The following is a 14,478-nucleotide window of genomic DNA, read 5'->3' on the forward strand; positions in this document are numbered from 1 at the left end:
AGTTTCTATCTATACTTTGTCATAGTTCCTCATTTATATTGACAATTTACTTCCATTTTCTCAGGTGTTATCTTTACTGTTTGCAAAGTAATCTTATTTAGCCTATTTTGATTTTTGTTTCACAGCATGTGCTATTGATTCTCTATCTGTCTGTTCCTCCAGATCCATCCTTAGACTCCCTCTTTCCTGTTTCCTACACTGGAAGCCTGACCCTTATGAATTGCAATACTTGTGCTCTGTTTCCAGAAGGCTTCTGACTGGGTTTGGCACTTCAGGACAGAAGAACAAGGGAAGGAAAGGTCTAGGTAGTTTTTTCCCTGCCTTTCTCCCTACTTTAGTGACATAGTTGTGGCAGGAGCTCTGAGCCTCCCAGACTATATCTCTTATAGGATGGCCCTTCTTCCATCCCAGCTTTGACTGGGCTTAGATGATGCCATTACCTGTCTACTTTCTATCTGTCTATCATCTATTTATTTGCATTACCTCTCTTTTAAAATGTTTATTTAAAAAATTTTTAATGTTTATTTATCTCTGAAAGACATACACACACACACACACATACACACATACATACACACACACACTCACACAGAGCATAAGTAGAGGAGGGGCAGAAAGAGTGGAAACACAGAATCTGAAGCAGGCTCCAGGCTCTGAGCTGTCAGCACAGAGTCCAATGCGGGGCTCAAACCCCTGAACTGTGAGATCATGACCTGAAGTCAGATGGTTAACCAACTGAATCACCCAGGTGCCCCAAAATGTTTATTTATTTTGAGAGAGAGAGAGAGAGAAAGAGAGAGTGTGCATGTGCAGGCAGGGGAGGGACAGAGAGAGAGAGGGAGAGAGAGAATCTCAAGCAGGTTCTACGCTGTCAGCACCGAGAAACCTTGTGAGGCTCAATCTTGTGACCTGTGTCGAAATCAAAAGTCGAATGCTTAACTGACTGAGCCACCCAGGTGCCCCTATTTGCATTAGCTCTTAAATCAAAAGGACTTTAATGGTTTTCTCCCGTTGCTAATCTCTGGGTATTTTAGTGTCATTGCTGGTTCCTTTAGCGCTGTCCACTGCTCTGCAAATAGCCACCTTATAAAGGCTCTTCAAGTGAACACTTGGTGTGGAATCACGTTCCCTGCCAGGACTAGAAGCAGCATAATATTTTTACTAGAAATGTCTCTGGAAAATAGAATATCCAGGCTGGATTCTGGGACTGAGTTGCTCCCCTAGTTAAGGGATGCACAGAGGACCTCTGTGTCTGGTAGCTACCGTGACACCGGCAATCCACAGCAAGCTAGGACATTGCAGTTACTCCAAGTATTATTGCAGTAGCGTGGGACGGCGTGCTGTGGAGGGTAGCACTTTAAATGGTCAAATGCGGTTGCTGTACTTGACAACCATGACAATTACGGTTTTTACAAAGATTGTAGGGAGGTGTGACCTTTATGGATATACTAGAGTTCACAAACAACAACAACAGTAGCTCATGACCTTGAGTATTCAGCTCAAGGCCACAGTAGAAAACCTGACAGCTACATGGGGAGCGAAGAACCTCACTTCATACCACACATGAAAACAGAAATTTCGCACAGACCTATATAACCAATCTAAAACAATCTGCGAGGACACAGGAGAATATCTTCATAACTTTGGGCTAGGCAAAGATTTCTCAAACAGGATGAAAGAAGCAGCACTTGCCATAAAGAAAAGATTGATAAGCTGAACTTTTAAAAATTAATAATTTTGCCCCTCAGAGGACACTATAAAGGGAATAGAAAAGACAAGCCATTGGTTGGAAAAAGATGTTTGCATGTCCTATTTCTAAAAGAGGACTCAGGTCCATAATACATTAAAAATTCATAGCAATCAATAAAAAGGTTATTCCAATAAAAACTCGATTACAAAAAGGCTTGAGATAGTTTACCAAAAAAAATATAAAGTTGGTCAATGAAAATACGAAAATGTGAACGTTATTACTCGTGCAAAGCAAATCTTCAGTGGATCAACTACGTACTGGTCCTAAAGGCTTACTATTTAAAACACTAACAATCTAAGTGCTGGTGAGAAGGAGGCACAACAAGAATTCCTTCATATTCCTCCTGAGACAATAAATTGATACAATGACTTTGGAAAAATGTTGATAGTACTTAACATGAGGTTTTTTCCCACAAAAATCTAGACCAACAGACAATTTAAAGTGCAGTAGTTCTATTCTGAGGTGTATACCAAACAGAAATGAAAGCTCTGTCCAGCAAAAGACTAACACAAAAATGTTCAAGGCTTCTCTATTTATAATTAGCACCCAATGGAAACAATTCATATACCTACTAGACAATGGAAACAATTCATATACCTACTAGACGTGGAAGAGATAGAGTATTCAGACAGTGGAAGACGACACAGCAGTGAAAAAGAATAACTTGATGCATCAGTAAGAAGGAATATCACAGTCATAATGTTGACTGAAAAAATAGATACATGCATAACTATATTTATGTGAAGTTCAGAACCAATCTATGGTATTAGAAGTCAGAATAATGGCTATCCTTAAAAGTATCCCGATGGGAAAGTGGCATGAGGGAGCTTTCTGGAATTCTGGAAATAATCTACATCTCACTCTACCAACTCCCCCAATGTTACTCGTAGCCATTTTCATTTATTTCATAACCCTACGAAGGCCGATCATGAGATCCTGAAATGCTATGTCACAACTGCTGTCTCCACAAATGTTCCAGAAAATACACCAAGAAGGTGAACCTGATACCGACAGAAATTGAATGAAAGTTTAAAATTGAGCTGGAAAAAAAATTGAACATAGGATCTATAAATACAGTGGTGAAGACGTGGAGAAATAGAATCAGAATTCTGTGGTCTCTCCTCATCCTTGAGTAAGGAAGAACCAATGAGGAGATTCTATGATGGTGACGCCGAGTTCTGCTGGTGTGCATCAAGGACACAGTACTGAGGTCAAAGAAATCTTGCATTTTGAAGTCATATCAGAAAGCTTTAGAAGGCTTACTGCTTAAAATCATATCAGAGACCAGAAAAAACTGGTTTGAAGCTAAACAGTAAAGAATGCTGGCTTGTTAAAAACAAACAACATCAATGAACCCTGCCTCACTCTTATCTTGGGAATAGTCAATAATCTTACTGTGGTTACACCTAATCAGTTATCTCTAAGTTCAGCCCCGATTCCAAATTTACCCAATAATCTACAAAAGTGCTACTTGAGAACTCTTTGGGGAGACTGTATGTCTGAAGGTAAATCTCCTTGCCTATTAAGTTATTGATTGAACTTCAGTTTTATTTTTTATTCAGTTGATAGATTCATCATCTTATGAACACCTAACAAAATGGACCAAAAAACATGTATGAAAACTATAATCCCCTTTGAAGAAAACATAAGTGTAAATCTTCATGACTTTGGATTAGGCAATGGCTGTTTCCTTAGAAAGGACACCAAAAGTGCAAACAACAAAAGGAAAAATAGACAAAGTGAACTTTGTCAAAATTAAAAAATGTTTGTGTATCAAAAAGCACCATGATGCAAGTCAAAAAGATAACCCAGTACGAGAGAAAATATATCCAAATCATGTATCTGTCAAATCTGTCAAGAGACAAATATCCAAAATATATAAAGTACTCTTACAACTCAACAATAAAAAGACAATTAACCCAACTTTAAAATGGGTGAAGGATTCGATCAGACCTTTCTCCAAAGGTGTACAAATGGCCACTAAAAACATGGAAAGCTGCTTAAGGTCATTAATCATTAGTGAAATGCATATCAAAACCACAATGAGATATAATTTCTCACCTACTGAAGTAATTAAAATAAAAAAGACAGACAATAAATAATAAGTGTTGGCGTGGATATGGAAAAATAATGCTCACACATTGCTGGTGGGAATGTAAACTAGCACAGCCACAGTTTGGCGGTTCTTCAAAATGTAAGCACAGAGTTACCATATGACCCAGCTGTTAGACTCCTACATACATATCCAATGGCACTGAAAGCATATTTCTACACAAAAATTTGAACATAAGTGCTCATAAAAGCATGATTCACAAGAGCTAAAAAGTGTTTAAATATCAACTGTCCATCAACTCAAATGTTCTAATAAACAAAATGTGCCCTATCCATAAAATGGAGTATTATTTGATCATAAAGAGGAATAAAGTACTGATACCTGCTATGGCAGGATTAAAACCTGAACACATGGGGGTGGCTGGGTGGCTCAGTTGGTTGAGTGCCCAGCCCTGGCTCAGGTCAGGATCTCTGGGTTTGTAAGTTTGAGTCCCACCTCAGGCTTGCTTCTGTCAGTGCAGAGCTCGCTTGGGATCCTCTGTCTCCCTCTCTCTGTCCCCCCGACCCCCCGCTCTCGCTTGTGCACACTCTCGTTCAAAAATAAACAAACATTAAGAAAAAAAAAAAGACCTGAAGACATGTTAAGAGAAATAAGCCAGTCACAAAAGAGCAAAAAGTGTACGATTCCACTTTTATGAGGTACCTAGAGTAGTCAAGTCCATTGGGATGAAGGTAGCTGCCTGAGGCTTGCGGGAAGGAAAAATGGGGACTTATTGTTTACTGGGTACAGAATTTTAGTTTGGGAAGATGGAAAAGTTGTAGAGGGAGATGGACAGTGTTGATGGCTGCCCAACAATGTGAATGTACTCAATGCCAGTTCATTGATGAGTATAGTTCATTTAACATTTATCATGATTAAAATGCTAAATTTTGTGCTAGGTATACTTTACCACAAAAATAAATAACAAACAAAAAACCAAAACAAAACCACCAGCAACGATCAAAAAAGGAAAAAGAACAATATGCCAAAACATAGAAAAGAAAGTGCTAAGAAAGAAAAATCTTGATGTAACAGGCCCCACCACTCTACACCTGGCCCTTTTAGGTAATATTGTGAGAAGAAAGATAAATCAACAAAATCCTGAGGACTCTCAGTAACATTCTCCTCACGAGAGAGAAGTTGACAATGGAAAAGATGGTACTCTAAGGAAAAAAAAATCAAACTCTCTTGAGCGTAGCCAGGTTTACCACCTCCCAAGGCACTGCACTAGGAGAGCAAGTCCAAGTGCTACCTTGATGAGGTGAAACAAACAGGTCTCAGGAAAAATCCACCTACATTCTATTAGAGCAAATAGAAGATTTGACCAGTGCTGTACACTTCGTGATGAATTAGAGATAAAGAAAGGAGGATCAGAGATAGAAGGTGGAGAAGACGTAGCGAAGGAAAGGGGTAAAGGGGAAGGTGGGGGATAGCAGAGGGAAGGAGAATGAAAAGGCAGAGAAGGTAGGTACTAATAGCATTTAAAAGGTATAAGAATCCAGTTGAGATGAAGCCTATCCCAAGATAAGGTAAAATTTCCCCTGTATTTTGCATCAAAAGACCTTAATAAATTAATAGATTCAACAAAACAAGATCTCAAAGACCTAGTAATTGAATAACAGAATGAAATGAAAATTCAGGTCATGGAGATACAGACATGAATAGAGAACCATGTTCCTTTATCATTCTAGGCTCCAAGTCTGGTTAACAAAATTCAACTGATTTGGAAAAGACTGGGCATCTGTCCCTGTTTCTTTTGCTGCACAAATAAACTGAGAGGAGCTATGGAAGCTTGATCAACGGAATCACAGAATTAAAGTAGATTGAGAGTCATATCATTTATACAATGCCACCTCTTACAAATCACGTGATTTTAGTTGCATCCATTTGTAAAAGTAGGCTAACATTACCTACTTCAGCTGGGGTGCTGTAATGTTCAATGCAATAGGATTTGTGCTAAGCACACATGTAGCTCAGTAAGTGGGAGTTATTACTGTCTATTGAGAAAGTATAACATCACGGAAATTGTAAATGAGAACTTAGTATGTTCCAGGGTCCCCCTCTTTTGGGCTGTTCATAGGATCCTACTTTAGCAGATCCTAAAACTCCATCACTCCCTGGAGGATTCTGGGAAGAGTAGGAAGAGTAGAGTAGGAAGCCCCAGGAATCTGTCTACCCACAAAAATTGCACTGGCAGAAAATATCTGATAATTATTTTGGAATTCCGGAGTCCACTGAAGGCTTGCAACTTCTAGAGTAAGGCTAGGATGGTAGATTATGGTTAATTTCAGCCTTTGGCAGTATTTACCTGCCCTTCACTCAAGCCACTGGGCAGGCAGCTGTGCACATATTCCTGCAGCAACTTGTAAGAGCCAGGGTGGGCAAAGAGATCCCTGTCTTCCAACTCTTGGGATCTGTGCTCCAATCTTTTCATGATAAAAACACTTAAGAGACTAGGAATAAAAGGTTATCTCAATATTAAAAGCCATTTATGAGAAATCCACAGTGAACATTATACTCAATGGTGAAAGACTGAAAGGTTTTCTTCTAAGATCAGGAATCAGACAAGAATGTCTGCTTTCACCACTCCTATTCAACACAATACTAAAAGTTCTAGCCAGAGCAATAAGGCAAGAACAAAATACAAAGCATCTAAATCACAAAGGAAGAAGTAAAATGATTTCCGTTCACAGTGATATGATCCTATACGTTGAAACCCCAATAATTCTGCAAAAAAAAGTTAGAATAAACAAATTCAGCAAAATAGCACAATATAAAATCAATACATAAAGATCAGTTGTATTTCAATATACTAACAAAGAATAATCAGAAAAGGAAATTAGGAAAACAATTCCATTTATAATATCATCAAAAAGAATAAACTACTTAGGAATTAACCTAACCAAGGAGATTAAGGGCAACCCACAGAATGGAAAAAAAAATGTTTGCAAATGTTTGATAAAGGATTAATATCCAGAATATATAGAGAACTTCTACAACTCAGCAATACAAAAACAGGCATTCTGATTAATAAATTGGCAAAGGACTTTAATAGAAATTTCTCCTGAGAAGATACACAAATGGCCAATAAGAACAAGAAAAGATGCTCAATCGTTAGGAAAATGCGAATCAAAACTATGAGATACTACCTCACACCCATTAGGATGACCACTATCAACAACAACAACAACAGAAAATAACAAGTGTTGGCAAGGATGCAGAGGAATTAAAACTCTTGTGCGGGCAGTGGGAATGTAAAACGGTACAGCTACTGTGGAAAAGAGAATTGCAATTTCTCAAAAACTTAAAAAACTAGAATTACCATATGATTCAGCAAGTCCACTTCTGGGTGTACACCCAAAAGAGTCGAAAGCAAGGTTTCAAAGAGATATTTGTACACCTATGCTCATAGCAGCACTATTCAAAATAGCTAAAACATAGAAGCAACACTGGGTGGCTCAGTCGGTTGAGCGTCCGACTTCGGCTCAGGTCATGATCTCACGGTTCGTGGGTTTGAGCCCCACGTCGGGCTCTGTGCTGACAGCTCAGAGCCTGGAGCCTGTTTCAGATTCTGTGTTTCCCTCTGTCTCTGACCCTCCCCTGCTCGCGCTGTCTTTCTCTCTCAGAAATAAATAAAACATTAAAAAAATTTTAAAAAAACATAGAAGCAACACAAAGGTCCCTTGATGCAATGAAAAGATAGGCAAATAGTGGTATATACATGCAATGGAATGTTATTTAGTCTGACAAATGAAGAAAATTCTGACACCTGTTACAATTCAGATGAACCCTGAAGACATTATGCCAAGTGAAGTAAGCCAGTCACCAAAGGACAAATACTGGATGATTCCACTTATATGAGTGACCTAGAGTAGTCACAATCAGAAAGACAGAAAGCAGAATGGGAGTTGCGGGGCGGGGGGAAGGGGAAATGAGGATTTATTTTTTAAGGGGCACAGAGTTTTAGTTTTATAAGATGGAGAGTTCTGAAGATGGACGATGCTGATGGCAGCAGACCATTTTGAATGTATGTAATACTATCAAACGGTATACTTTAAAAATGAGTAGCATGGTCAACTTTATGTTATGTGTATTTTGCCACAATAAAAATATTTTTTTAAAAATCCATCACCGCTAATAGGCTTGAGACCTTAAGATTAGTTGATTAAAATGGAAGAGAGTTTTTCATCCTGGCTCACATGCAGTGCTTACACCAATAAAAGCGAATTCCTCACCTGCCTTTGTCAAGTAAACATTTCCGCTTTGGGAAACAAAAGTAATATCTGATGTATAAAAACTGTGGTAAGTGTTCTTTATGATATCATCATGAAAGTCCGCTAAAAATTCGAAAGTGTTGCCACCATCCATTGAAAGCCATACCTAAGGAAATAAAAAGATAATAGCTCACTGAAAGGCTGCCATCTGACAGTCAGCATTAGCCTATCGGCCTCATCTTCCTAGGTAAGAAAAGTCCTATAGCGTCGTCTTTTCCATATTCCCGCATCCATCACACGCATGAGCGAACACACATACAGACGCCTTACCCACTTGGTCAACACTCTAGTTCTCTCTCCTAGGGTTTGGATGACAGTGTATGTGGCAGAGTCTCAGGTCTACACAGTGTGCATGGTGAATGGTGAATGTATAAGAGAATGAAGTTATCCCATCATCTCCCAAGAAGATGAAATGCTGGGTGTACTTGGATAAGAAGGAGAGCACTTACCTCATACCGACATAAGACTTCTATGTTCCAGACACCCAGCCAATCTGTATGTGACAATGTTTTGTGTGGAAGAGCCCCTGGACACTTGCAAGGGTGTGTTTTGGGACCTTGGTAATAAATCCTCACATATACTCCACCATAGCATGTGAGTGTCTTTACTCCTTCATCTTTCAGTTAAGAGTTGCTTGAAAACAAATCAGATCCTGTATTGGGTGAATCCTCCTTGGTACCTTTTTTAATAGCCTAAGTCTTAGTCAGATGAAGATTTCAGGTTTTTAAAGTTCTTTTCAATGACAAGTTATAGCTGAAAATAGGCTTTTCTTAATTTTAACAGATTATAAATGTAGGTGAAGTCTCTTTGACAACCATCAAAATAATTTTCCTTCTATACCTTATCTTAGATATTTGTGGTCTCCTCTATCCCTTTCCAGACTCTTCTCTTTTTTACTTAGTTAATACAGCTAAGAGTTGATCAATTTTGGTGAACTTTCAACTTTCAAAGAACCAGTTCTTAGTTTTGTTGGTTTTCCCTATTATTTTTGTATTCTCTATTGCCTTTATCTCTGTTCTAATTTTTGTTCTTTCCTTCCATCTACTAACTTTGGGTTTGATTTGTTCTTCTTTTCATAGTTAAGGTATAAAGTCAGGTTGTTGATTTGAGATTTTTCTTTAATAATGTATTTATAGCTATAAATTTTCCTGTCAGTGCTGCTACTGCTGCATCCCATAAATTTGGTGTGTTTTGTTTTCATTTTAACATTTAAAAAATGTTTTTATTTATTTTTGAGAGAGAAAGAGAATTCTAGCAAGGGATGGACAGAGAGAGGGAGGCACAGATTCTGAAGCAGACTCCAGGCTCTGAGCTGTCAGCACAGAGCCTGATGCGGGGCTCGAACCCACGAACCATGAGATCATGACCTGAGCCGAAGTCGGATGCTTAACGGACTGAACCACCTGGGTACTCCTTCATTTTAATTTTCTTTTTTTTTTTTTTTAATTTTTTTAAAGTAATTTTTTTTAATGTTTTATTTATTTCTAGGAGAGAGAGCGAGTGAGCGTGAGCAGGGGAGGGTCAGAGAGAGAGGGAGTCACAGACTCTGAAACAGGCTCCAGGCTCTGAGCTGGCAGTCAGCACAGAGCCCGACGCGGGGCTCGAACCCACGAACCGCGAGATCATGACCTAAGCGAAAGTCGGACGCTTAACCGACTAAGCCACCGAGGCGCCCCTCATTTTAATTTTCTTAAGATATTTTCTAATTTTCCTTCTGACTACTTCTTTGACTCACTGGTTGTTTAAAAATGTGTTGTTTAAATCCCATACACTTGTGGATTTTCCAGTTTTCTTTCTACTATTGATTTCTAGTTTTGTTCCGTTATGATCAGGAAAAAACACTTCGTATAATTTCAGTTACTTTAAATGTTTTGAGACTTTTCTGTAGCCTCACTTAGGTTCTGTCCTAAAGAATTCTCTCTGTGTATTTGAGAAGAATTTATATTCTGCTGTTGTCAAGTGGAGTCATCTGATTAGTCTGTTAGGTCTAATTGGTCTACAGTGTCGTTCAAGTCTTCTGTGTTCTTATTTATCTTCTGTCGGGTTTTTCTATCCATTATTGAAAGCAGGGTATTGAAGGCCCCCTCTGTTACATTGTAATTTTTCTCTTCAATTCTTTTAAAGTTTGCTTCTTTATATTTAGGAGCTCTGACGGCTTAGGGCATAAATGTTTATAATTGTTAGATCTTCTTGATGAACTGAACTTTTATCTTATATAACATCCTTCTTTGTCTCTTTACAGCACTTTCTGACTTATAGTTTATTTTGTATGATATTAGTATAGCCAACCCTGCTCTCTTTTGGTGACTATTTTCATCGAATATTTTTTTCAACCCTTTTACTTTCAGGTTATGTGTGTGCTTAGATCTAAAGTGAATTTCTTGTAGGCAGCACATGGTTGCATCCTGAGAGCTTTTGTTATTGCTTTTTGTTTTTATGCATTCAGCTTATTTTTCACTTTTGTAATCCATTTACATCTAAAGTAGTTACTGATATGGAAGGACTTACTATTGCCATTTTATTTTTGTGTGTGTGTCTTATAGCTTTCCTTGACATTACACTATTTGTAGTGACATTCTTTGATTTCCTTATTTTCTTGTGCATATATCCTATACATTTCTTCTTTGGGGTAACCATTACAATAAAATATATTAAAGTTATAGCATTCTTTTAAATCTGATAAAAACTTCATTATGTAGGGGCGCCTGGGTGGCTTAGTCGGTTGAGCGTCCGACTTTCGCTTAGGTCATGAGCTCGCGGTTCGTGGGTTCGAGCCCCGCGTCGGGCTCTGTGCTGACCGCCAGCTCAGAGCCTGGAGCCTGTTTCAGTCTGTGACTCCCTCTCTCTCTGACCCTCCCCTGCTCACGCTCTCTCTCTCTCTAGAAATAAATTTTTAAAAAACCTTAAAAAAAAAATTAAAAAAAAAAACTTCATTGTGTACAAAAGCTCCTCTTACATAGCACTATCTCCCCACTTTATGCCGCTGAGGTCACAAATTACATCTTTTTATATTATATCCTTATGAACATAGGATTATAGTTTTTTAAAGTGAGTTTCTCATTTAAATTCTATACAAAAACTAAAAGTGAATTTATGCACCAAAAATTACACTCCAAGTTACTAAATTTGCCCATGTATTTATGTTATTGGAAAACTTTTTAATTTTCATGTGACTTTATGATGCTACCTAGCATCCTTTATTTTCACCTTGAAGGAATCTCTTCAATAATTTCTTTCCTCCCCTTTCTCCCTCCCCCTTTCTCTCCTTCCTTCCTCCCTCCCTCCCTTCTCCCCTTCCTTCCTTCCATCCTTTCTGACAGGTCTAGTTGTAATGAACTCCCCCATCTTTAGTTTATCTGGGAAATCTTATTTTCTCCTTCAATTTTGAATGACAGCCAAATATAGTATTCTTGATTGACATTTTTTTTTCCTCTCAGCACTTTGAATATATTATCCCACTCACTGCTGGCTTGCAAGAATTCTGCTGAGAAACCCACTGATAATCTTATGGAATTTCCCTTGTATATAATGAGCTACTTTTTTTTTCATTGCTTTTAAGATTCTTTGTTGACTTTTGACATTTTGATTATGTCTCAGTGTTGGTCTTTTTGGATTTATCCTGATTGCAATTCTTTAAGCTTCTTTAATTTATACATCCATTTCTTTCCTCCGCTTTGGAAAATTCCAGTCTTTACTTCTCTAAATAAGTTCTCTGCCCCTTTCTCTCTTTCTTTTCCTTCTGTAATTCCCATATTGCAGAGATAGGTCTGTCTGATAGACCCTATAAGTCTCTGAGACTCTTCATTTTCTTCATTCTTTTTTGCTTTTTGCTTCTCTGACTTGATGGTATCAAATAGTAAGTCGACCATTCAACTCCTCTGAGTGAGGACTTCAGCTCAGTTATTGTATGTTGCAGCTCCAGAACACCTGTTTGACTTTTATAGTTCCTATGTTTTATATTCTCCATTAGTTCATTATTTTCTTGATTTCTTTTAGTTGTCTAGTTATGTTTGCTTCTAGTTAGTTGAGCATCTTTATGACAGTTGCTTAAAATCCTTTGTCAGGCAGCTCAGAAGTCTGCATTTCTTTACGGTCATTTTCTGGGGTTTTGTTCTGTTGCTTTGACTGGGCCCTGTTTCCCTGTTTCTTTGCACGCTTTGTGATGCTGTTGTTTGGAGACTTGGGCATTTGATTACACAACCACTTCTCCCACTGTTTATGGACTGGCTTCACGCAGACCCTTACCAGTCAGATCAACTAGACACTCTAGGGCTTCTGAAACCTCTTCTAAGGATGTGTTTTCTCTGGCCTGTGCTGTGTTTTTAGTAGTTCCAAGTTGCCTCAGCAGTTTATCCCTCTCCTTCCAGACACGCATAAGCTCTTGCTGCTCCTGGCATGTGCCCGTAGAATTGCAGCTTTAAAGTGCTGCAGAGGTCATATCTGTTTTCAACAGTTTCCGAACAAGGCTGCCAGTTCCATCAGTGCTCTGAGTTAGGTGACACAGATTCCCCAGTCTGGCCAGAATATTGGACACACAGTTAATTATTTTGTTTCCATCCTGAGGGAGGATTCCTGGAGAGGGAGGCTTCCTCCAAGTGGTGCTGCATTAAGTCAGACAGAAGAAGAGGCATGGATGGATATGGAAAATGTTCTAAGTCTCCCTATCCCTTTTGTTGGAATCTCTTGGGCTTGAGGTTGGTCCGGATGCTGTAGCTTCTCAAATGGATTCTAGAGTTCTTTCAAAGGTATTGTGGTCTGTATATTGTTACACTGGTGTCTCTGGGGGAAACGGATGGTCTGACGCTTCCAGCTCCACCATCTTGCCAAGGCTCCTCCTCCTTTTCAGCAGTTTCCAAAAAAAATGCTGCTAGTCCCGTCAGTGCTCTGGGTTAGGCAAGACTGAAACCAGTCCCTTGAGCATCCCTCAGACAAGCCAAAATGTTGGATGCAAGATCCACATTTTGCTTCTATCCCAAGGGAAGATCCCTTGTGTGGGAGGTTTTCTCCTGGTTGTGCCATGCTAGGGTGGTTGGGGGTAGGGCACAGATGGGCAAATTTTCCTACCCCTTTTGTTAGAATCCCTTTCTGGGTTTCTGTTGTTCTGGGTGCTATAAGTAATCAACGGCTCTCTAGAGTTCTTGCAAGGGCACTCTGATCTGTATTTTGTTGCTAACTCACTGTGTCTGTGGGAGCGCAAGGGCCCAAAGCTTCTAAATTTGCCATCTTGCAGACCCAGAATTCCTTTTCATGAAAGTGATGCTGTTTTTTTAATGGCCACTGGTTGTTGTTGTTATTTTTTTTTTATGTCCTGATTTTTGTGTCCAGGGTATGCTATCCTGATTTCAGAAAGATATTTACTTATATTTTTCTGTAAAGATTTTCGTATTTAAATTATTAATCCATCAGGAGTTGGACTTGATGTATGTTGCAACATTTTTCATATGTAACCAATACTTCCCATCCTATTATAAGCAATCTTTTCTTTTCCCCTCAGCTGTGATGCCATTTTTGCCTCGATCAACATTCTAGATATGGCTGGGTCTATTTGTAGGCTTTCTATTTCATTCCATTGGTCACTTGGTCTGTTTCTGGGTCAAAACACATTATCATAATTATGACAACTTTTTAAAAAGTATTAATATCTTGTAGTTCAAATCCCTCATCTTTCTTCTTCTTTAGATGTGTCTTGGGAGGTGCCTGGGTGGCTCCGTTGGTTAAGTGTTTGACTCTTGATTTGGGCTCAAATCATGATTTCACAGTTCATGGGATCAAGCCCCATATCAGGTTCTGTGTTGACAGTGCAGAACATGCTTGGGATTCTCTCTCTCCCTCTCTGCCTCTCCCCTGCTCCTGCTCACTCTCACTCTCAAAATAAATAAATAAACTCAAAAAAAATATGCTTTCAAATTTGTTGATCATGAGCAGAAATGAAATTGACTTTCCCTTCCACCTTAACTCTTTTACTTCTTTTAAATAATTTGTATCTTTTAAGTTTTCTATCTAGGCAATCAGATCTTCTGTAGGTAAATAGTTTGTTTACTTTTTATTGTTTATACCTTTGATTTCTTAACTTTTTTTGTCCTATTGCATTTCCTTCTGTACACTCTTTTACTTCCTAATAACCTCTTGATAAAACTCGAACTGTGGTTAAATATAGCTCTTTGTCTTCTCAGACCTGTGTGCACTCCCACAACTGAACACAGAGAAGAACATACAATAATTTTGAACTGGTCACATTTGGAATTTATGAGCACAAAGTGCAAGCAATTGTACTGTCTTCCCTCATCAGTCATCCACTGTCCTGCTCTCAAGGCAACTATTTCACTCTGTTCTCTTTCCTCAAACCCCCAACACTCCTCCAT

The 14,478-nt window shown here is 38.7% G+C and overlaps 1 protein-coding gene across 1 annotated transcript in view; it reads right to left on the reverse strand.

Annotated features, from left to right (window-relative positions):
- The window catches only part of CATSPERB (cation channel sperm associated auxiliary subunit beta), a 120,003-nt gene that overhangs the window by 48,239 nt on the left and 57,286 nt on the right, over window positions 1–14,478 (reverse strand). Inside the window, exon 16 of the mRNA XM_039232511.1 lies at window positions 8,078–8,222. Within this exon, the coding sequence (XP_039088442.1) occupies window positions 8,078–8,222 (145 nt within the window). The remainder of the gene's footprint in view (window positions 1–8,077; window positions 8,223–14,478) is intronic.

The sequence above is a fragment of the Hyaena hyaena genome, unplaced genomic scaffold (genome assembly GCF_003009895.1).
Source record: "Hyaena hyaena isolate Hyena2069 unplaced genomic scaffold, ASM300989v1 scaffold_67, whole genome shotgun sequence".
NCBI classification, from domain to species: Eukaryota; Metazoa; Chordata; class Mammalia; order Carnivora; family Hyaenidae; genus Hyaena; species Hyaena hyaena.